Raw genomic sequence first — 21,258 nt, forward strand, 5'->3', positions numbered from 1 at the left:
GGGGTGGGGCAGGGGGGCTGCCTCCATCCCCACAGGCTCTGGGCTCAGCCTTCAGGGGCCAGGACTGCAGGTTCCAAGACAAGGAGAGAGCCAGGGAATTCCAGGACAGAGGAAACAGAGGGAGAGAGAAGTGGGCTGGGAGGAGGCAGGAGTGCGCTAGGAAGAGTCCACTGGAGAACTGGCCAGCAGGTGCCACTGCCAGGCTGTGTGACCCTGGGCCAGCCCCTTACCCTCTCTGGTTGTCAGTTTCCTCAGGGAGTCTTTGAAGTTCCAGAGGAGTGGACACAGTTGGGGGGATGGTGCGGCTGCACTGGGGGAGACTGGATGCTCGTCCTTGGGGAGCAGGGAGCACATGGGGCCCAAGCCCAGGGCAGGAGGGATCAGCCACCAGCAGCCCTCATGTCTCAGCTGATCCTGGAGCATGGGGCAGGGCTCACTTGCTCACATTGGGCAACAGCCAACCTAAGGAAGCTGGCCAGGGCCACTTACTACCTGGGGATGGCCCAGCCACAGCTCAAGCCTCACCCAGGCCATGCGTCTCCTCCCACAGACACGGCTACAATATCTGGCGGGATCCTATGAAGCCCAGCCAGATCCTGACCCGCCTCTGCAAGGAGGGCAAAGTGGACGGCCCCCACTTCGGGCCCCCCGGGAGAGTGAAGGTGTCCAACCGCATCTTCACAGGGCCCTCCGAGATGGAGGACGAGAATGGTAAGGGATGCTGCACGCAGCCATGGGGTGTCAAGAGGCCATGGAAGGACCCACACATCCTTGTGGCGGGACCACCCCTCTGCTCATCACCGCAGTGTCCCCTCCTGTCCACTCAGCCTCTGCCCTTCCTCCCCATCCCACACTGCATTTGCCCACTTGTCCCCTTTCTCTTCCTCTCAGCCTCCCTGTGGGGTAGGAAGGTTCTTCCTCATTCTACAGATGAGGAAAGAGAGACCCAAAGGGTTTCAGTGATTTGCCCAAGGTCACTCAGCTTTTACAAGGCAGAGTGACAGCAGTGCAGACCCAGGTTGGTGTGGCTCTCCCCACTCTTTTGCCCTTGTGGCCCTTCATGGAGAACCAGCAAATGTCTCTGCTGGAAGCTTGTGCCACCCACCTTCAAGGTGCTAGACAGGACGTAGGTTCTTCTCTCCCCTGACCTGGCAGCCCAGCGGGATTCTCGGGTCAGTTTCCCCCAAGCAGGGGAAACCCAAGGACACAGACCCCTCTGGGCCCACGAGGCACCTGAGAGCTTGGGCTGTTGCATCTCCCTCTGAGCCTCAGTTTTCTCCATCAGTAGACCAGAGAAGGGCCTCTGTATGCCCTTGAGCCCCTGGCCCAACACAGGTCTCTTGTTCTGCTGAGCCCACATATGAGCTGACCTCCGGCACCCACAGGGCAGAGGAAGCCCACGGAAGAGCACGTGGCACTGCTGGCCCTGAGACACTGGGAGGACATCCCCCGCGTGGGCTGCCGCCTGGTGCCCGAACACGTGGAGACACGGCCGCTGCTCAACCCCGACAAGCCGGGCATCGAACAGGTGACTGGCCTGAGTCTGGCGTTCTTCAGTATTTGGGGTCAGTCCCAACCTGAGTCCATATAAAGAGATCCCCATGCTATTCGCCGCTTCCCCCGGAGTGTCGGGCACCCCATGCACACGCACGCCATGCCCTTCACCGTAACTACCGGGGCTCGTGTCTGGGCTGTGAGTGAGAATCACATCACCTCTGGTGGAAACCTAGGCTAATCTCCCTCAGAAGCTGCAATTGGCTGTGGGTGACGTCATAGGGATTGCTGGCATCCAAGAATGAAAACTGATGAGTCCTGCCAGAACAAAGGTTGGGAGGGAGAGGAGAGCTGGCCTTGCTGGGTAGAGGAAGGAGTCATGAGACGTGCCACACCCCCTTCCTCAGGGCCGCCTGGAGCTGTGGGTGGACATGTTTCCCATGGACATGCCGGCCCCCGGGATGCCTCTGGACATCTCCCCTCGGAAGCCCAAGAAGTGAGCTGCTCAGTGCCAGCGCCCTTCCCTCCCTGCTCCCCAACGCATCCTTTCTGTAGGAGCCTCCAGGCCCAGGTCACCTTAGTCAGTCCCATGTGGCTTTGTTGGGGGAACAGAGCACCCCACGAAGAGGGCTGTGGGGCCTGCCCTGGGGAGGTCCCCTTGCTGAGGTAAGGGGTCTCATCCCCACTGTGTGGCCAGCAAGGGCCATGGGTTCACAACGACACCCTCCACAAAGGCCCTGTCCTCACAGACCCACTCCTCCACAGGCCCATGCATGCAGGCAGCATCCTCCCTGGGTTCCCCCACACACATCCACAAGACCCAGAACCCCTGAGAGCTGCTCTGCTCCCCTGATAAAAGTGGTTCCCACTCAAAGCTGTCATTCAGCTCTGCCAAGTTTTATTTAAAACTGATGGGATGTGCAGGAGGGTGGGAGAGTAGCCAGAACACTGGATCATGAGCCAAGCCATCTGTCTCTGTTAGTTGACACTGGCCAGGTCACTTTTTCCTCCATGGTCCTCAGTTTTCCCATCTGTAAAGTGGCCAGACCAAGCCACTGCCAGCACTGGACTTGGTGCCTGCAATCAGAGCCCCACATTTCCATTTCACACTGGACCCCACCAATCATATAGTCCATTCTGCCTGGTGGGCCTTCTCTGGTGGCTCAGTGATAAAGAATTCCCCTGCCAACGCAGAAGATGCGGGTTCGATCCCTGGGTCGGGAAGATCCCCTGGAGAAGGAAATAGCTACCCACTCCAGTATTCTTGCCTGGAAAATCCTATGGATAGAGGAGCCTGGTGGGCTACAGTTCACGAGGTTGCAAAAGAGTTGGATATGACTTAGCTACTAAACAAAACCAACTAATTCTGCCTGGCACAGGCTCCAGGTGGGACCTTGAGTGTGCTGTTCCATGGCTCACCACCAGGGGACACCCCAACCCGCTGTGTCTGCAGGACTTGCAGTCCAGGGGCGTTAAGTCCAGCATGAGCCATTGCAGTCGATTTTTAGAGGCTGACTCAACCTCACTCGTAAAAGTAGAGATGGAACCACCTCATTTATCATGACAATTATACTTCAAGAGGAAAATCCCCTTTGGGGGCAAGGATGTAAATGAAATCAGATTCCAGGGTGATCCACTGCCAGCTGCTGGGCTTAAATGTACATTTCTATTAGAGCTGGAATGGAGCTTCAGGCCTCTGGGGAGGAGGGATTCCTGACTCTCCAAGCCTCGCTTCAGCCACACCCCAAGCAGCCGGCCCCTGCCCCTCCCTGGGCAGCCTCCCTGAGACCTGAGTCAGCTCCCTACCCGCCCACCTCATCCAGGAGGACTATGCCCTTGGTCCTGGCGTTCTAGCCCAACTGGCTCTCCCACCCACCCCGCCCGGTCTGGCTTTTCTCTCAACAGCCATGCTGACTGGGTGACCTTCTCCTCTGACCCTGGGCCCCCCACGTTTCCCCAACCCCTCAGCTTCTCCCCACATCGGCTCTCTCAGCCCCAGCCTGGCCCAGGTCCCATGCCCATCCCAAGTCCCCAGGACTTGTCCCGGTCACCTCATCTCCAACCCCAGCCTGGTAACCCCCACCCCAACACCATTAATCGGCCCCTAACTCCCCCAGGTACGAGTTGCGGGTCATCGTGTGGAACACGGATGAGGTGGTCTTGGAAGATGACGACTTCTTCACTGGGGAGAAGTCCAGCGACATTTTCGTGCGGGGGTGGGTGAGAGGTCCCCTGGATGGGAAGGGGGCCGAGCTGGGTAAGCCCACCTTCCCGGGAGGCAGGAGAGGAGGGAGAGGACGGCGAGGAGGGGGGTGCTGTGGGTGGAGAGAGGCCTCTGGGGAGGTGGCTGAAGGGCCACAGGTGATGCCCCACAGGTGGCTGAAGGGCCAGCAGGAGGACAAGCAGGACACAGACGTCCACTACCACTCCCTCACGGGCGAGGGCAACTTCAACTGGCGCTACCTGTTCCCCTTCGACTACCTGGCTGCTGAGGAGAAGATTGTCATCTCCAAGAAGGAGTCCATGTTCTCCTGGGATGAGACCGAATACAAGATCCCTGCACGGCTCACCCTGCAGATCTGGGACGCCGACCACTTCTCTGCTGATGACTTCCTGGGTGCGGGGCTGGGACCAGAGCACCGAGAGGTCCCCTGGGTGGGAGGGGGGCTGAACTGGGTAAGCCCACCTTCCTGGAAGGCAGGAGAGGAGGGAGGGGACAGGGGGGTGGTGCTGTGGGTGGAGAGACCCACCCCAGCTGTGGTTGCGGGTCTGGAGCAGGTGATGCTCCAGTGGGGGCGGGGGAGGGGCGGCAGGGGCAGGGTGAGCCCAGCTCAGGTGGGGGACCCAGTGTCAATCGGACCCAGTGTAGGAGCTGACTCTCAGGTTGTCACAGGGGCCATCGAGCTGGACCTGAATCGCTTCCCTCGGGGTGCGAAAACGGCCAAGCAGTGCACCATGGAGATGGCCACGGGGGAGGTGGATGTGCCTCTGGTTTCCATCTTCAAGCAGAAGCGCGTCAAAGGCTGGTGGCCCCTCCTAGCCCGCAACGAGAATGACGAGTTTGAGCTCACGGTGGGCCTCACCACTGCTGGGCAGGGGGCAGGGGAGGGCCTGGCACATTTCCTGGGCGCCGGCACCATTCTGTTCCTCTCTGCAGGGCAAAGTGGAAGCAGAGTTGCATCTACTCACTGCCGAGGAGGCGGAAAAGAATCCCGTGGGCCTGGCCCGCAATGAACCTGATCCCCTAGAGAAACCCAAGTGAGTCCCCTGCATGCCAGTCCCCTGCCACATTGGTCCCTGGGGGCACAGGGACAGGAAGGAGGTGCCAGAACCTCTGGTCTTCTTGCCCCCACTCTGTGGGCACCTCTGCCCTCTCTGACCCTTCCTGGGCCACAGCCTCATTGCAGGAGAGCCTCCTCCCTCCTCCCCTTACCCCCAGGGTCCACCTCCTCCCTCTGAGGCCAGAACACGGGCTATAGTACAAGGAAGGCCCTGTTGAGCTGAGTTGAATGCTCTTCCTACTTTTTGACAGGGGCTTCCCGGGTAGCTCAACTGGTAAGGAATCTGCCTGCAATGCAGAAGACTCTGGTTCAATTCCTGGGTTGGGAAGTTCCCCTAGACAAGGGATAGACTACCCACTTCAGTGCTCTTGAGCTTCCCTGGAGGCTCAGATGGTAAAGTATCTCCCCACAATGCGGGAGACCTAGGTTCGACCCCTGGGTTGGGAAGATCCTCTGGAGGAGGGAGTGGCAAGCCACTCCAGTATTCTTGCCTGGAGAATCCCCACGGACAGAGGGGCCTGGCAGGCTACAGCCTTTAGGGTCACAAAGAGTCGGACATGACTAAGTGACTAAGCACACAGATTTGACAAAGGCAAACAGCTGCAGTGGCGGGCTTTGGGACACCAGGCAGCCTTGATGGCTGGGGGAGCGGGGCACCTGGAACTGTGTACGCAGCTGAGAGTCACCTTCATCTTGGCCACGGGCCCTCACCACACCCTGGCCCTCATCCTCCGTGTCCTTCCTCAGTGCTCCCTCTGCTCCTGTCGCTGCTCTAACCAGCCCGATACAAGCTTCATCGGGGTCTTGAGCCCTCTCAAGTCTGCCCGCTACTTCGTGTGATACATGCATCACTGGCTTCTCCTCCTCGCCCTTCTCCTCTACTCCATGCCTGGCTACCTGGTCAAGAAGATCCTTGGGGTCTGAGCCCAAAGCCTCCTGGGTCTCATGCCCTCCCTTCCTCCTGGACCTAGGGCTATGAGCTGGCCAGCATGTGGCACACCCTCACACACAGACACACACACACACACACACGAGTGCACACATAAGGACAGTGCAGACATCAACGTTTAAGCTTTCAAGTGGTATCCTAGACTCAGAACTGCAAATGACTGTCTTGCATGTTTACATATGAGGCCAGAGAGGAAAAGGAACTTGTCCAAGGTCACCGCCTAGCAAATCAGGGTAGAGCTAGGACTCAGCCTTGGTTTTCAAATGGCCCATCCAGTGTCTTTTGCACAATACCACCTCTTCTCCCAGCGACATCCTGGTCAGAATCAAACCCAGTTCCATTGGCACAAAGCAGCTGAGTTATGGACAGGAAAGGGGAAAGGCTTTGACTGAGATCAGCCATCCAGCCCTGAAGAGATACTGCCAGCATCCTCCTCCCACCCCGAGCCCTTTCCTGCCCTGCATGGCAATGAGTAGCTCCACAGCATTCACTCATCTTGGTAACCAGCCTATGGGCAGCTCGGCTCGCTGCCAGAACTTTTCATGCACTTTCTCACATCACCCTTTCACCAACCCAAGGTGGGATCTTCTATGAACCCCATGGTACAAGTGAGGAATCCGAGGCTCTAAGACATGCCTCGCTTGCCTGTCACCACTGGGACTGGAAACCAGGTGCCCTTGCCCACAACCTCTGGCCTGCAGCCCTGCCTGCACTGATTGGCTCTGGAGGGTGCGGTCTACGTCCATCAGGAACAGGAAGAGTTTGAAGAAGCCTGTTTAGTACTTTGATTTTCTATCTGGACATTTTATAGAATCTATTGTTCTTGTCACACAGCCAACAGAATATAAGCTCAACAAGCCCTTTTTTGGCTGGGTGGCCCTGAAGAAGGTAGAGTAGTGATCCATCCCTGATGGTGGGCAGGTCAGGGGTGAGAGTAGCGTGTACCCCACCCTGGGGATCCTCAGACCCCTGGCAGGGCTTGGTGGGGACAGAAACCTAAAGGGGGAACATTTGGAAACACAAACCTCACTGTGAACACACAGCAAGTGCTAGACCATCCACAATGAACAGCGCAGTAGGGGATCTTCCTATTGTAATAACCAGAACTGCCTGCAGCCCTGCAACAGCCTCCTCCAGCACTGACCTGCCCTCACTGCAAGTGTTGGGTCGAGGGGTAGTTGCCCAGCTGCCAAAAATGCCGTCTAGGCTTCGGGAGGAGCTGGGACAACTGTGGTTCTCTGCAAAGAGAAAGGGAATGCAGGCAGCATTTGCTAGAGCTAAGTTCAGTTCAGTTCGGTCGCTCAGTCGTGTCCGACTCTTTGTCATCCCACGGACTGCAGCACACCAGTCCTCCCTGTCCATCACCAACTCCCGGAGTTTACTCAAACTTATATCCATTGAGTCAGTGATGCCATCCAACCACCTCATCCTCTGTCGTCCCCTTCTCCTCCCTCCTTCAATCTTTCCCAGCACCAGGGTCTTTTCCAAGGAGTCAGTTCTTCATATCAGGTGGCCAAAGTATGGAGTCTCAGCTTCAGCATTAGTTCTTCCAATGAATATGCAGGACTGATTTTCTTTAGGATGGACTGGTTGGACCTCCTAGCTGTTCAAGAGATTCTCAAGAGTCTTCTCCAAGAGCACAGCTGGAGCTGAGATGTGCTCAAACCCTGCCTCCAGCACTCAGTACTCTGGGGACTGGGACCGTGAAGGGGGCCCTCTTGGGGTCTAGAAGGGCTGCAGGGACAGGGTGTCTGGGAGGTGCTACTCCCCTGACCGAGGCTCTCCCTCCCCAGCCGGCCCGACACTGCCTTTGTCTGGTTCCTCAACCCCCTCAAGTCCATCAAGTACCTCATCTGCACGCGGTACAAGTGGCTCATCATCAAGATCGTGTTGGCGCTGCTGGGACTGCTCATGCTGGCGCTCTTCCTCTACAGCCTCCCCGGTTACATGGTCAAGAAGCTCTTGGGGGCGTGAAGGCCCTGGGGGCCCTCCCTACAGCTCCCCTCCTGGGCCTGCACATTTGCCCCGCCTCTGGCACAGAGGCCTCCAGTCCCAGGGGCCTTCCTCCTGCTGGCTGGGCCGGTGATGCAACAACCCCCACACACACCCTGCCTGTCCGCCCCACCCCAAGCCTACTGCTGACCCAGTCCTGCCCGTCCTGTCCCTACCTGCAGGGTAGGGAGTGTGGGAAAAGGCGAGAGCCTGCCCCACCTGCCAGAGGAAGCCACCCGAAATCCTCCCCAGGCCTTCCAGCAGAGCGCTAAAGCTTTAATTAAATTAACTGAGAATCGAATCACGTCATGGGCTGTGCCCAGGACTTTAAAAAGAATCAATGAGCAAGCAGCATCACCCTCCCCCTCCCCAGACATAATCAGCTGCCATCTTGACCTTGCAGAAGTGATCCGAGATCCCTTCCAGGAATCCTGCCAGGTGGCTGCTTCCTCGGGCCACTCCACTCTATCCAGGCAGCCACAGTCTGGGTGCACAAGCCCAGTCCCCACCCAGCCTGCAGGTTCTGATGGCCTCCCAATGCTTCCTTTGCCCAGACTAGCCCTTGCCAGCCAGCATGCCTGCAGTGAACCCCGTACCCCACCCACTTGCCTAGCCCCCGCTGGGCTTGCCCTTTCAATACTGGGGGGCTCCCTGGAGTTTGCACTTAAAGGGCTGCCCACCTCCTGCCCCCACCGCCTGTGTGAGCTGAGTTTCTCTTGGCTGTTTTTCCTCTCTTAAGTGGTGATTTTTCTCTTAATAAAAGAAATCCAACCCTGAGCTGACAAGTCTGCAGTGGGTCAGGTGGGGGGAACTGTGGGGGAGGGGTGCACAGGCTCGGCTGGCAAGCTCAGCACAGGCTGGGCCGCTTTGGAGTGGGGGGGGCCTTGTGACCCAGGGTTCAAGGTGGGCCTCAGGTACAGGGCTGCCTGCCTAGGCTGCCCCAGGAGGAAAGTCACACCACAGCCCAGGGGCACAGCCTGGTGGACCCAGGGGCCCCAAAAGCTCACTAACGCACTCTTAGTGACAGTCTGAAGGCACAGACTCTGAAATGGCCCAAAGCTCCCAGGTACCACCTGTTCCCAGAAGCAAGAAGGGAGCCCTGAGCCACAGTCTCGGCCTGCAGCTGCGCGCCTGTTCTCAAACCAGTCTGAGGCTGGGGACAAAGTCCCTTCATGACACAGAGATGTCAGGCGGTGATTGCTCTTTAAAGTGATTCAGACACAACTTTTTTAAGACTTTAATCAGGACTGTGGAATCCAGGTAACTCCTCTCAGCGCCTTATTTCAACAGGCCTGGCAACAACAGGTCTGAGAAATGCAGGGAGTGGGCCTGGGGAAGCCCCTGGGGGGTGCTGCCTCCCACACCAACAGCGATACCAGTGTCGACCCTACCGAGACAGGCTTTTTGAGGTCTGGCTCTATTTTGCGGGGACCCGGAACACCTGAGTCGGAGGAACTTGCAGTTCAGAGTTTATCTGGAAAAGAGAGAGTAATGGTCATTGCTCTTCCACCAGGATCCACCTCCCAACAGGCCTCCAAATCTCTAGGAGTACTTCTTCCCCAAAGTCTCCTGGGCCAGCCTGCACACACCTTGCCTTCCTCAGAAGCCGAGTCCTGGGCTCCCTGCCTGACTTCTGCTCCAGCACACCAGCCTCTGGTAATGCTCTTAACATTCCCCTCTGACCCATTTTCTAGAACCCTAACTTCCCCACTTTACCTGCCCATCTAGCCTCGTTCTTCCATGCTCTTCCCCAGTCTTTTGTCCACTGTAGCATCAAAGGAAGGGTGGCCCCCCTATGGTTCCCAAATGACTGAATCCTGTCTTGGGCCAAGAGGCCATTATTACCCCCAGGCTCATCACATGCCCTGCTCAGGTGTGGCCAGGGGCCTGAGACCCCCACAGGCCACACATCCCCAGGGCCTGGCATGTGGCTGGCCTCAGTTGATGACTCAGGAGGTACGCCCAGCCCAGTGTTACACCCTTAAACGCCACGTGAAGGAAGCGCCACAGGAGCAGAGCAGAGCCAGCAGCTGCGCTGCCAATGAGCTCTTCCCAGTGGAGCAGACCGTGAGATCCCACCTCCTGCTAGGACATGGGGAAGTCACCCCAGCTGTCCCTGGAGCAGGTCTGGGTAGGGGGCCGGAGGGAACATCTGCCTCAGTTGGAGCCCCCTTTCCTGGAGTCACATCCCAAGCCAGACCCCCAGGGCTGGCAGAGCGGGAAGAGCCCGAGCTCTGGGCAAGGGACAGAGGCTCTGTGGTTTGATCCTCCTTTTTGTGAAAGGGGAGAATCACTCCTGCCCTGTCCACCTCACAGACCAGCTGTTAGGACCACAGAAGGAAATTCCTGTGGAAGGGCTCTGTAAGCTGTGAGGCCAGTGCCAGGTGGATCACTGCCTGGCAGAGCCATCCCAGCAAGCATCTGGTGCCAAAAACTATATGGGCGTCAAAGTGATAATATGACAGCCCACATCTCAAAGCTCCCTCGCCTCTGGAGGTGGTGGGGAGGGGATGCCTCACCTCCTCCAGCATCTCCACCAGTCCCACTGCTGCCCCCACCCCTGGCGCCCCAGTGTCCTGCCCCATCCTGGCGTCCCATGTCTTGCCACGCCCCTGGCACCCCAGTGCCCTGCCCCACCCCGGCGCCCCAGTGTCCTGCCCCCCCTGGTGCCCCGTGTCTTGCCCCCCAGTGCCCCATGTCCTGCCCACCCCCCCCACCCCCCGCACGCCCTAGTGTCCTGCCCTGCTGGGAGCCAGCACAGGAGATCCCACCCATGACAAGCTCATGTGAAGGAGACTTGATAAGCAAGGCTTCAGGACTCGAGGGACTCCCTGGGCCATCCCACCCCTGAAGCAAGGCTTCAGGACTCAAGAGACCCCTGGACCTGCTTGAGCATCTACCCCAAAACCAGAATCTGTTTGTCTTACTATTTTATGTCTTTCACCAACTCTTCTGACATTAACAGGGGGCTGTCCCCGACCACCTTTCTCTGGAAAAAGTTAACTTAGGGCTTTAGTTAATAAGTCTCCTGGACATGATAGGAGTGTTTCAATTCAGACCCCTCTGATGGCTTTCTAGCTTGCCTGACAGGTTTATCCAGACTCTTTTAGCTATGCATATGATTATTCACAGCCTCCCAACTGTGAGAGGCACAGGAAGCCTAAAAATATAGAGCCTTTCAAAGAGTTAAAAACTATTAGAGTAGTGCTGGTGTAGGATTTCACTGTTGAGCCAATGCTTGCTGCCAAGGTCCCATACCCCTTATCCATTGTGCACCTGGGAGTGCATTAGTTAACATAGTTGGAATTTAAGAAAAACAAGCAGTAACCTTGGAATTAACCACATCAGACCTTTGAGCCAACTGGTTCTTTCTTTGTTGTAACTCACTGCACCTTTGCTCCGTGAGAAATGTAACTCTGTTTAATACTTTCTGAGGCTGACATAGATTAGAAATAAAAAGAAAAAAAACATTTCAAGGGAAAATAAGTTTTCTGGTTGAGCAGCCTTTATCAAAAGAGGGCCATAAAATGTTCACAGGCCTCCAACGCCAGAAGATAATGTACACAACATTGTTTATGGGAAAGGTATGCAGAAAAAATCCTGGTTTCAATAAGGGCAAAACTGCTGGAGTGTTTGGGCTGATTCTGCATGACCTTGCATCTTTCATTTCCCTCTATTACAAGCCAAGGTATAAAAGTCCCTTTTGAAAATAAAGTTACAGGCCTCACTCACTGAAGCTTAGTCACCCCGTGTCATTCATTCATTCATTCATTCACCAATGTCATCCATCCTGAAGGTATCCCTGGACTCTGCTGAGGCTGGACCCCGGCACTGGCCCCCCCAGCGCCCCAGTATCATGCCCCCCCGGCACCCCAGTGTCCTGCCTCCCCGCCCCCGGTGCCCCGTGTCCTGCCCCGCCCCAGGACCCACCTTGGTGTCAAGATACTGCTGCAGCAACTGCTGCAGCTCTGTATTCTGCCTCTCCAGAGAATCGTTTTCTATCAGCAGCTCAGCCCTCTGGGTCAGGACAAGGCTTTGGGCAGAAAAACTGGTTAGAGGCCCATTGAATCCTCCTCCATTCTCAATCAAGTCAGAGCCAGGATCTCTGCCCTTCTATTCTGGTTGGAGGTGAATGAGGACCCCAGAAGCCTCACCCACCAGGGCTGCCCTCTGGCCCTGAAGAAGCCAGGCCACCCGGAACAAAACAGGGAGGGCAAAGCCAGAGGGTCTGATCCCCCAACACTACACGGCCCCCTACCTGAGTTGCCAAAAGCAGCTTTACTCTCCAAGAGTTCCTGGGATGGGGAGGCAGCAAAGGTGGCCGCTCCAAGCAGGATGCTTCTCCTACCTGCCTGCCCTGGGCCTGCCCTACCTGCCCTCCTCCTCCCAAGTCATGACATACACACTCACTGGTATTTCTCCAAGGCTGTATACAGAGCATCCCAAAGGTTCTGGGTGGTGGCAGGGATAACCGTGGTCAGGGCCTCCCAGTACTCGGAGTCCTTTGAGTCGTCTCGCACAACCTTCAGCAACTTCACTGGCACCCAGAAGTCCCTGAAGGTCAAAAGCACTGGTATCATTCCCCTCAACCTGGTGTCACCAGGGCCCCCAAGCAGTGCCCCTCACAGACTTACTGTCACCTTCATCTGATCATGGAAGAGCCTCAGAAACAACACCTGTTTATCCATCAAGGTTCCTGATTCTCGGTGCTGTTGTCACCATTATGAAGGAGTGTCATCCACTCCCTTCCTCTCAATCAGTTTACCCTACTGGCTCTGTAGCTCACTATCATGTCCATTTCTTCCACGGATGCAGCCAAGGCAGCTCCTAAAATTTGTTATCTTCTCTCCACACACCCCACTCCAGTACTCTTGCCTGGAAAACCCTATGGACAGAGGAGCCTGGAAGGCTGCAGTCCATGGGGTCGCTGAGGGTTGGACACGACTGACTGGCTTCACTTTCACTTTTCACTTTCATGCATCAGAGAAGGAAATGGCAACCCACTCCAGTGTTCTTGCCTGGAGAATCCCAGGGACGGCAGAGCCTGGTGGGCTGCCATCTATGGGGTCACACAGAGTCGGACATGACTGAAGGGACTTAGCAGCAGCTCCACACACCCCCAGGATAGCCTTCATCCAAGCTATCCCCTCCCACCTGGACAAACCTTCCCACTACGGTCCCTGAATTAGGCATCAGTCAGCCGCCAAAGTCATCTTTCTAAAATGCAAGTCTGCTCCTGGCTCTGTCATGGCTTAAGATCATTTTCTGGCTCCGATCCACCAAAGGGTAAAGACCAAGACCTTGGGGAATTTGGATAAGGCTCTCAAGATCCAGCCTGGCTCCTCTACCCAAGCCAGTCCCACTCCCCAGACCCTTGACACTCCAGTCATACCACTCTGTCATGATTCTTGACGCAGGTCTTTCCCTGCACTGTGACATCCTGAAATGCCCTTCCCCCAGCTCTGTCCACCAAGGAAAACCCAGTTCTGCTGCAATCTCCTCCTAAAACCCTCTCTGATGTCTCAGATGAAGGTGACCACTTTCCCTCTGAGCAGCCTGACACCTCCATGTGCTTTGACCACTGTTCTGATCACAAAGTGTTCTCCCCACAGGGCCTATACACAGTAGCCCCCAACAGATGTTCATTAAATAAATGAATGATGAATGAAAACATGCAAATCTCTTCTGTATCTATTTCTTTCATTGCAATATCCATGGATTCCTCTCGCCCTCCTTCTGGATATCCTTCTACTCACTTCCCCGAGTTCTGGCTCAGCCTCTTCTCCCATCCCTGGTATCTGCTGGGCCCCCATCCCATCCAGCTCCCCCCCACTTTTCAGCTAATCCCTCCAGCACCACAGCCCACCTGGGCTTCCTCAGACCCATGACAAAGGCCTCCAGAATCTTGAGAACGTCGTTGGGGTGGATGAGCTTGGGAGAAGGAGGGGGCTCCTTCTCCTGCGACTTCCCATCCACAAGGCTCCCCTCCTTCTCTGCTCTGAGATCCAGTGGCTCCTGTAGTGGGGACACAGACGCCAGGAACCGGTGTGGACAAAGATGCAAGGGAAACTATGGTTGGAGGCATGCAAGCATGAATGTATGAAGACAGCTAGAAAGAGGAAAAATGGAGAAAATGTTTACAGAAAGTTACAGAAGTTTTGGAAAAGAAAGATGCAGACATTCACACAAAGAAAGAGAAAATAAAGGAAAAGAGTGGAGAAGAAGGAAGATGGGACCAGGAAAAGGCAAACAAGGAGCTTCATAACAGTGATAATGGGGGAATTCCCTGGTGGTCTAGTGGTTAGGACACAGCACTTTCACTGCAGGGGCCTGAGTTCAATCCATAGTTGGGGAACTAAGATCATGCATGCTGGGCAGTGAAATCAAATTAAACACACACACACACACACACACACACACACACACACACACACATACACATACACACCAGTGATAACGTTCTAGTTTGGTATCCAGTTCACAGGCATTCATTTTATTGATATGTATAAAGCTTTTATGGCATAAATATCTTCTTGATTCATAGTACAAATTAAATTTTAATATTTTAATTTTTAAAAGTCCTTCTACTCCCGCTGTACAGTTCATTCAGTTTACTTCCCACCAGTAAACCAACATTATCAGTTTCTTATATATCCTTCCAAAGAAATATATATCCATATAAGCACACACACTTTCACTTTTCCTTCCCATTTTTACATGAATGATACTCTACTATGTACATAGTAGAGTTTCACATACCAACAAACCTTAGAGCGCTTTTCCCATAAATACCTAAAGAACTTCATTGTTCTTTTTTACAGCTGCATAGTATTCCACTGTCTAGATGCAGCCTATATTAATCAGTTCTTTAATGATGGAAATCTGGATCATTTCCAATCTTCTGTCATTTCAAACAATGCTATGATGAATAAGCTATGGTAAACATATCATTTCTACTGTACATCAATAGGATAAAATCTTAGAAGAGGAGCACAGGCCAAAGTATACTACACAGTTTTACAGTTGATCCTGCCAAGCTGTCCGCCACAGAGGCTTCAACGATTTACACTCACACCAGTAACTATGAGCATGCCTGTTTCCCAAACCTCAGCCATCACTGTTATCCAACTTATGGATTTTTGCCAACCTGACAAGTGAAAATTGAATGTGAGCACTTTTAATTTTCATTTCTCTAAATATAAGAAAGCCTGATTATATTCTCATATGCTTTAAAATTATTTGTACGTCCCTTCTAAAAGGTGTTTGTTCATATCCCTTTTCTGTTCCACTGAGTTGTGGATGTTTTTCTTATTGGTTTATGAGAGTTCTTTATATATTGAAATTAGCCCTTATCTGTGATATGAATTAAAAATATTTCCCCCTCCTGTCATCTATATCTTAACTTTGCTTATATTGATTTTCGATCTACAGAACTTTTTTTTTTGACGCAGCCAGTTTGCCCTTATTTCTTCTTACGGCTTCTCAGTTTTGTCCCCTCAGCCAACTCTTTCTGGAAGCACATCAGGATACTCATACTCACTGTGATACTAAAAATACTAAAAACCTTTTTTAATTCATGTTTTTAATTTTTATATTAATATTAAAATTTTACAAATATGTAACATGATGACTTCCTCAAAATAGTCAATTACAATCACGATAGTTATTAAAAATGGGCCTTGCTTTACAAGAAAGTGTTATGAATCAAAATATTCAGAACTTGGTGAGCCCAGGTTTCATGCGGCTGAGGCCTGGCTTTGAAGGAAGGTCCTGGAAAATACCCCTTGGGCCTCAATTTAAGAACAGGATCTGATGGCTAGCTAGCCTTCCCTTTACAAATACAAAAAGTAACAACGCCAAGGGAAGTGCTAAAATCAGCTTTGATACAAAATCCCCACTACTTCTCCCAAGTGTGAAAGGGCTAGTCTCTCAGTCATGTCCAACTCTTTGCAACCCCATGCTCTGTAGCCCACTAGGCTCCTCTGTCCACAGGATTCTCCAGGCAAGAATACTGGAGTAGGCTGCCATTTCCTTCTCCAGGGTATCTTTTCGAATCACAAGTATTATTCAAAGGTGGCAGTGCCCTCTGGGGGATTCCAGGAGAATTTTGAATGCTCTCTCTCTCTCTCTTTTTTTTTTTATTACACTTCACCTTACCTGGCTGGAAGGTGAATGATGAGTTTGGTATTTGAGGAAGAAGTTAACCAGTTTATACAAGTCATCCTCATTTTCAATTCCAAGGGCCTGAGGAAAAATAGAATGACTGCTTCATATACCATATTGAAAACAAAAATAATAATAATAAGGCAAAACAAGAGAAAGAATTAGAATGTGTTTAAAACAATGAAAAATCACGAGTCTATACAGATATAAATAAATAGATGAAACAGTTAAAAAAAAAAACCACCATATTAAGAAGTCCCTCTGCTCCCAAGAGCAGGGTCTGGCTCCCCTCAGCCTCCCTGGCCCCTACCATGACCCAGAGAACAGGCCTTTCAACACCAAAAAGCACAGTGAGTGTGGACGCGCACATCAGGACAGAGAAACAACGCTCAGAACAGCTCCATACAGGCCTGGTGGGCAGGTGCATGCTAAAGGGGGCTCAACACGCCTCTGAGTTTAGGGGTGAAGGGGAGAACCACGGCTGAGAGCTGGGCCATGAATGAGAGAGGGGCTGGCAGAGGAAGGGGTGGGATGGGAGTCACCGACGCAACTCTGAGGCCAATTCTGGGCATGGAGAGTAGGTAAAGGGACGGATGTGACAGTGAGCTGGGGAGGCCCCGGGAGCCCGGCAGCTACTCGAGGGCTGAGGCAGTGCTGGAAAACCCAGGGAGCTGTGTTACCCTGGAACCCCGCACCCACTCAGCCTGGGGGGCACTCACCGAGAAGACGGCGTCCAGTCCCAGCAGGTAACACTCGCTCCTCTCCAGGGGCAGGAGCAGGCTCAGCAACTTGCTCTCTATGAGGAAACCCTGAGGAGAAGGGAGACAGTATCTCCAGTAGGAGACGGGGTTCAGGACAAGTCCTGCAGCCCGCCCCCCTCCGGGCAACAAGCCAGGGACGACTCCGCAGAGCAGAACCCCAGGGCCGAAATGTCGGGCAGCTGCCAGGCACCCCAGAGGAAGGCCTTCCCGGGATGCCTAAGAGTCCCTCTCAGGGACGAAGCTGGTCCTCATGGCGGACTGAGGTGTCCTCAGAAGGCGCTGACTCACCTCGCCCACAGGCTGCAGGGGCGAACACCTGAGCTCCCCACCACAGTCCAGACCTGATCCTGTCCCATTCCCTCCCGCCCATGTCACTTCACCCAAATGCTAGCCCCATACTCAATGGACACGAGTTTGAGCAAGCTCCGGGAGATGGTGAAGGACGGGGAAGCCTGGCATGCTGCGGTCCGTGGGGTTGCAAAGAGTTGGACACAACTGAGAGCCTGAACAAGAGTCCCCAGACATCCCCAGCACACAGCAGTAGGTGCTGATCTGGAGGGGAGGAAGGCTGGAGAGAGATGGAGACACCGGAACAGAACCCAGTATCTGTCAACTGGGGCTGAAAGGGGAGAAGACTGGGTGCACCCCCGGAGTGGGAGCAACGCCGGGGGGAGGGCTCCTTGGACAGGAGGCTGCAGGCAGCAAGCCAGCGGACAGAGCACAGTGTCGGTCAACTTCCTCCTTCAGCAGGAGCTGCCCTCAGTGGCAGGAGATCCCCCTCGTGCCCAAGAACTGTCCCAAGTGGACTGACGCCTGCCAATCTTCACACCACTTCTTTCCCATCTCAGAAACGAAGACCTAAGTAAACAGCAATTCTGTTTGGGTACAGTCGGACTTCTAGCTGAACCAGCTCCAATGAGATCATTACACCAATTCCAGTGGGTTTTCTAACATGAGTGGAGACATCCAAGGCCTAATTCCCCCAGAGTAACTGCAAACTCAGCTCCCAGAGAAAGGCCACCATAGGTTGTGGCCACCTTACTGTCAGATGGATGCAAGGGGACAAGACTGGGACCCTTTCACTTGCAGATGAGCATATTTTAGCATTTTTAAAAAAAATGAATTAGCAGGGGTCCCTTGCTGGCATGAACCCACCTTGCTGACCCACAAAGGGAGGACCCCTTGGCCAGCCAGGCCAGCTCGGGAGCATGACAGCTTCTCTGCAACCCCATGAAGCCCAGAGGGGAGGGGTCCCCCCACAACGGCACCATCCTGTGCCAATGGCACCAGGCCACTGCGGCCTCCAGGCCACCTCTGGCCCGTCCAGTGTCATCCAAGGCGGCATTCGAGAAGCAAGGGCAGAAAGTCGCAAAGCCTCCCGCCAGGCGCCCAGCCTCACCGACTCATCGCACAGGAGCATCAAGATCTTGCGGGTTGTTCTTGCTGAAACTTGCTTTGGCAGGTCCAGGTAAGACTCTGATTCCGAGCTGTCCTGGTCTGCCCCCTCCTCTTCTGTGAAGGGACATAGAAGAGACAGAAAGAGAAGGTGATTCCTCTGCCTGGTTCACTGTGAGGAACAGTCAAACCGCTTTCCTTGAGAAAATGTATACCTTCAAAGGCCTCTTCAAGGCATTAAAGTCACTTTAGCTGATGAAAACCTATTATGTTGGGGGGAAAAAAAAATGGGAGGGTTGGGGTTGAAATAAGAGACTATGTGGAGAATTCTGCTGCTCCTGGCCAGCCTATAATGCCTCACTCTTCCCAACTTTATCTACCTGGAAACGTCACATTCAAACTCCAGCCTTGACCAGGAAGTGGGAGAGAAACCGTGAACCTATTTATTCTTATTTTAGAGATCGATCTAACACATCCACTCTATGGTTTCCAACCCTGCGGCAGTTTAGAAACAGTCAATGAAAATGTAGGGAAAGCAGCTGCTTCACAGAAGAGTAACGTCAGCAAGAGCAGCTGATGGCAAGAGCCCAAATTTTTCTTCACTAAAATTTACAAATGTTAAGTTCAAAGCTATACATTCCTTGTCTGAAAACAGTACTAAAAATCACAGTACTACCCAGATTTTACCACTTGCTCAAAAGGTAAAATGAGATAATACACATGAAAAGATTTTGAAAAGTGCAAGACAGCAGATTGCTGGTGGGAACACATGTTCTCAGAGGCCCCTCCACTCTAGCCTGCAGACGCTCTGACTCTGTTCCGGTCACCTGCTTCCATCAGGACTTCCTCTAAGATCTGCGTAGTGGACTTCTGCTGCCGCTGAGAAATTGGGCCCACGTTCTTTAGGAACCAGAAGTTGGGTGCCATCCAGGGGAGCCCTAGATGATGGGTATTGATGATCCTGTCTACATCAAAGGCTCTGTTTATCAGGTCCTTCGCCTCCTCTTCATTCATCAGCCAAATCTCCCGAAACTGCTTGTCATCAATGAGAGCAAAATGCCTAGGAGGGAGAGTTACTGATGGTGGTCAGCTGACACCAGGGCTGGACCAGTCCCCCACAGACACCCTCAGCTAGCAGGAGGGCAAGAATTGAGGCAGAGCTGGGGGAAACCCTGGACCCAGCCCCATCTCTGAACCCGTGATTCTCCCCTATGAGAACAAGGCAGGTGACATGCAAGTAAAGGGACAGGTGAGACAGCAGAAAAGATTCTCTGGTGCCCTGGCCCAGCTCCCCAAAGCAGGTGAGTCCACACACTAATGGAATCACTGTCACTACCAGCTCAACTCCCACAATCCCCCTCCTAAGGCACATGCCTTGGGACCCACATCCCTGACATACCTCATGGCTTTCTGAAGCTCCTTGAATTGCAACACAAGGCGTTTGTAGTCTGAGGTTAGGGACTGGTTCTCCTCCTGAAATTGCTTGACCTGCTTGTTATATTTCGATCTCAGATTGTTAAGCACATCATGCAGGCTGAGTTGAAGAAGGGGGGGAAAAAGTTAGTCTACCGCTGAACTAAGGCTGCAATGCATGTTCCGTCCATCTGCTATCTACTCCACTCAGTTCTATAAAACCTAGGCTCAGACTTGTGGAAGGTGCAGGAAACCCTCCCAAATATTTCCCCAAACACAGCTACAACTGTGATCGAGGAAAGGAAAGCAATAGGCGGTAATGGAATCATCCAGAACTAAATGCATTTGAAACTATCCAGAACCTCAAACCCACCAAGAGGTAGCCTCTTATTCAAGAGTATGACTGAATCGTCCTCACACAGCACTTGTCAGGGGCCACATCTAGTGCTGACTCACAGATTGAAATAACCTCCCTCAACTTCTGAAGCAAGGAAAACAGAAAGGAAAAACTTGTACTGCACCACAAGCCCGTGATATACAAGTGCCCCATCCTGAACGAGCTGACACTACTAACGAGCCCACTAACTCATTCATTCGTTCACTCATTCATTCATCAAACTTGAAAACTCTCTTTTGTGCCAAGGATATGTTGGAATACCAAGATGAATACAAGGGTATGTCTGAGTACACAGCACCATCAGTGCACCCAGAGACAAAGACAAACGTTAATTTCAGAACTGTGTGAAGAGTGCTAGGAAGAGCTTCACACAGGGCACCGGGGGAATCTGGCTGGCAGGAGAGGGGGCTGGTCAAAGGTTCCAGCACTAGGAGAGACAGGGCCACAGCATGACGAACACAGGCAGGCCACCGATGCCCAGCTCACTGCCAACAGGAGTTCTGTAACTGGAAATCTGTCACATGAAATAACACAGGCATGGCTTTCAGAACCCAGACCAGACTTCAGACTTCATGCTACTGAACAGTAGCCCCACTAACACAGGAACAGGAAGGTTTGAGGACTGACATAGTTTCAGTTTAAAAATTCTAAAAATAAAATTTTCCCTTTCAAGCATTATTCTGAAATTGTCAGAAGATCCCTGGGGACTTCCCTGGCAGTCTAGTGGTTAAGACTTGACCTTCCAGCACAGGGAAGGTGGGTTCAATCCCTGGTCAGGAAGGGAAGATCCCACATGCCTTCAGGCCAAAAAAGAAACAAAAAACCTAAAATGCAAGCAATATTGTAACAAACTCAATAAAGACTTAAAAAATGGTTCACATTAAAAAAATCTTTAACAACAAATCAGAAGTCCCCCATACACAAACACTGATCATTCTTATTTTCACATTAAAAAAATGAGACATTCTACCAGATAACTGACCTAGACTTTTGGTTTCACCCCCACCACACTCTCACACACATACATCAAGAGAAGAGGATACAGTAAGTATATAAGCATCATGTAAAAAGGAGGTTGGCAGGTGGAAGGGTGGGGGGAATCTCACAGCTCAGAGAGACTTAAGGAACTTAATTTAACAACGTGATGCAAATGCCTAGATCTAGATGAGGTACTAGTTTAGATAAGCTTTTCAGTGGTAAAAAATCTGCCTGCAATGCAGGAGATCTGAGTTCAATCCATGGGTCAGGAAGATCCCCTGGAGAAGGCAACAGCAACCCTCTCTAGTAGTCTTGTCTGGGAAATCCCATGGACAAAGGAGCCTAACAGGCTACAGTCTATGGGACCGCAAAGAGTCAGACACAACTGACCAACTAACACTTTTCACTGCAAAGGATGCTACGTGCTAAGTTGCT

The 21,258-nt window shown here is 52.9% G+C and overlaps 2 protein-coding genes across 2 annotated transcripts in view; one reads left to right on the forward strand and one right to left on the reverse strand.

Annotated features, from left to right (window-relative positions):
- OTOF (otoferlin) overlaps positions 1 to 7,698 on the forward strand; it is an 89,677-nt gene extending 81,979 nt beyond the window's left edge. Inside the window, exons 40-47 of the mRNA XM_052647757.1 lie at positions 551 to 711; positions 1,386 to 1,528; positions 1,902 to 1,990; positions 3,612 to 3,710; positions 3,870 to 4,111; positions 4,388 to 4,566; positions 4,652 to 4,752; positions 7,518 to 7,698. Of these exons, the coding sequence (XP_052503717.1) occupies positions 551 to 711; positions 1,386 to 1,528; positions 1,902 to 1,990; positions 3,612 to 3,710; positions 3,870 to 4,111; positions 4,388 to 4,566; positions 4,652 to 4,752; positions 7,518 to 7,698 (1,195 nt within the window). The remainder of the gene's footprint in view (positions 1 to 550; positions 712 to 1,385; positions 1,529 to 1,901; positions 1,991 to 3,611; positions 3,711 to 3,869; positions 4,112 to 4,387; positions 4,567 to 4,651; positions 4,753 to 7,517) is intronic.
- A 1,435-nt stretch (positions 7,699 to 9,133) lies between these two features.
- Positions 9,134 to 21,258, reverse strand: part of DRC1 (dynein regulatory complex subunit 1) — a 46,243-nt gene continuing 34,118 nt past the window's right edge. Inside the window, exons 9-17 of the mRNA XM_052649506.1 lie at positions 19,435 to 19,569; positions 18,863 to 19,095; positions 18,040 to 18,152; positions 16,599 to 16,688; positions 15,874 to 15,960; positions 13,583 to 13,731; positions 12,127 to 12,270; positions 11,647 to 11,749; positions 9,134 to 9,190 (exon numbers count right to left, since the gene is read on the reverse strand). Coding sequence (XP_052505466.1) covers positions 9,134 to 9,190; positions 11,647 to 11,749; positions 12,127 to 12,270; positions 13,583 to 13,731; positions 15,874 to 15,960; positions 16,599 to 16,688; positions 18,040 to 18,152; positions 18,863 to 19,095; positions 19,435 to 19,569 — 1,111 coding nt within the window. The remainder of the gene's footprint in view (positions 9,191 to 11,646; positions 11,750 to 12,126; positions 12,271 to 13,582; positions 13,732 to 15,873; positions 15,961 to 16,598; positions 16,689 to 18,039; positions 18,153 to 18,862; positions 19,096 to 19,434; positions 19,570 to 21,258) is intronic.

Source organism: Budorcas taxicolor, chromosome 11, assembly GCF_023091745.1.
Source record: "Budorcas taxicolor isolate Tak-1 chromosome 11, Takin1.1, whole genome shotgun sequence".
Taxonomy (NCBI): Eukaryota; Metazoa; Chordata; class Mammalia; order Artiodactyla; family Bovidae; genus Budorcas; species Budorcas taxicolor.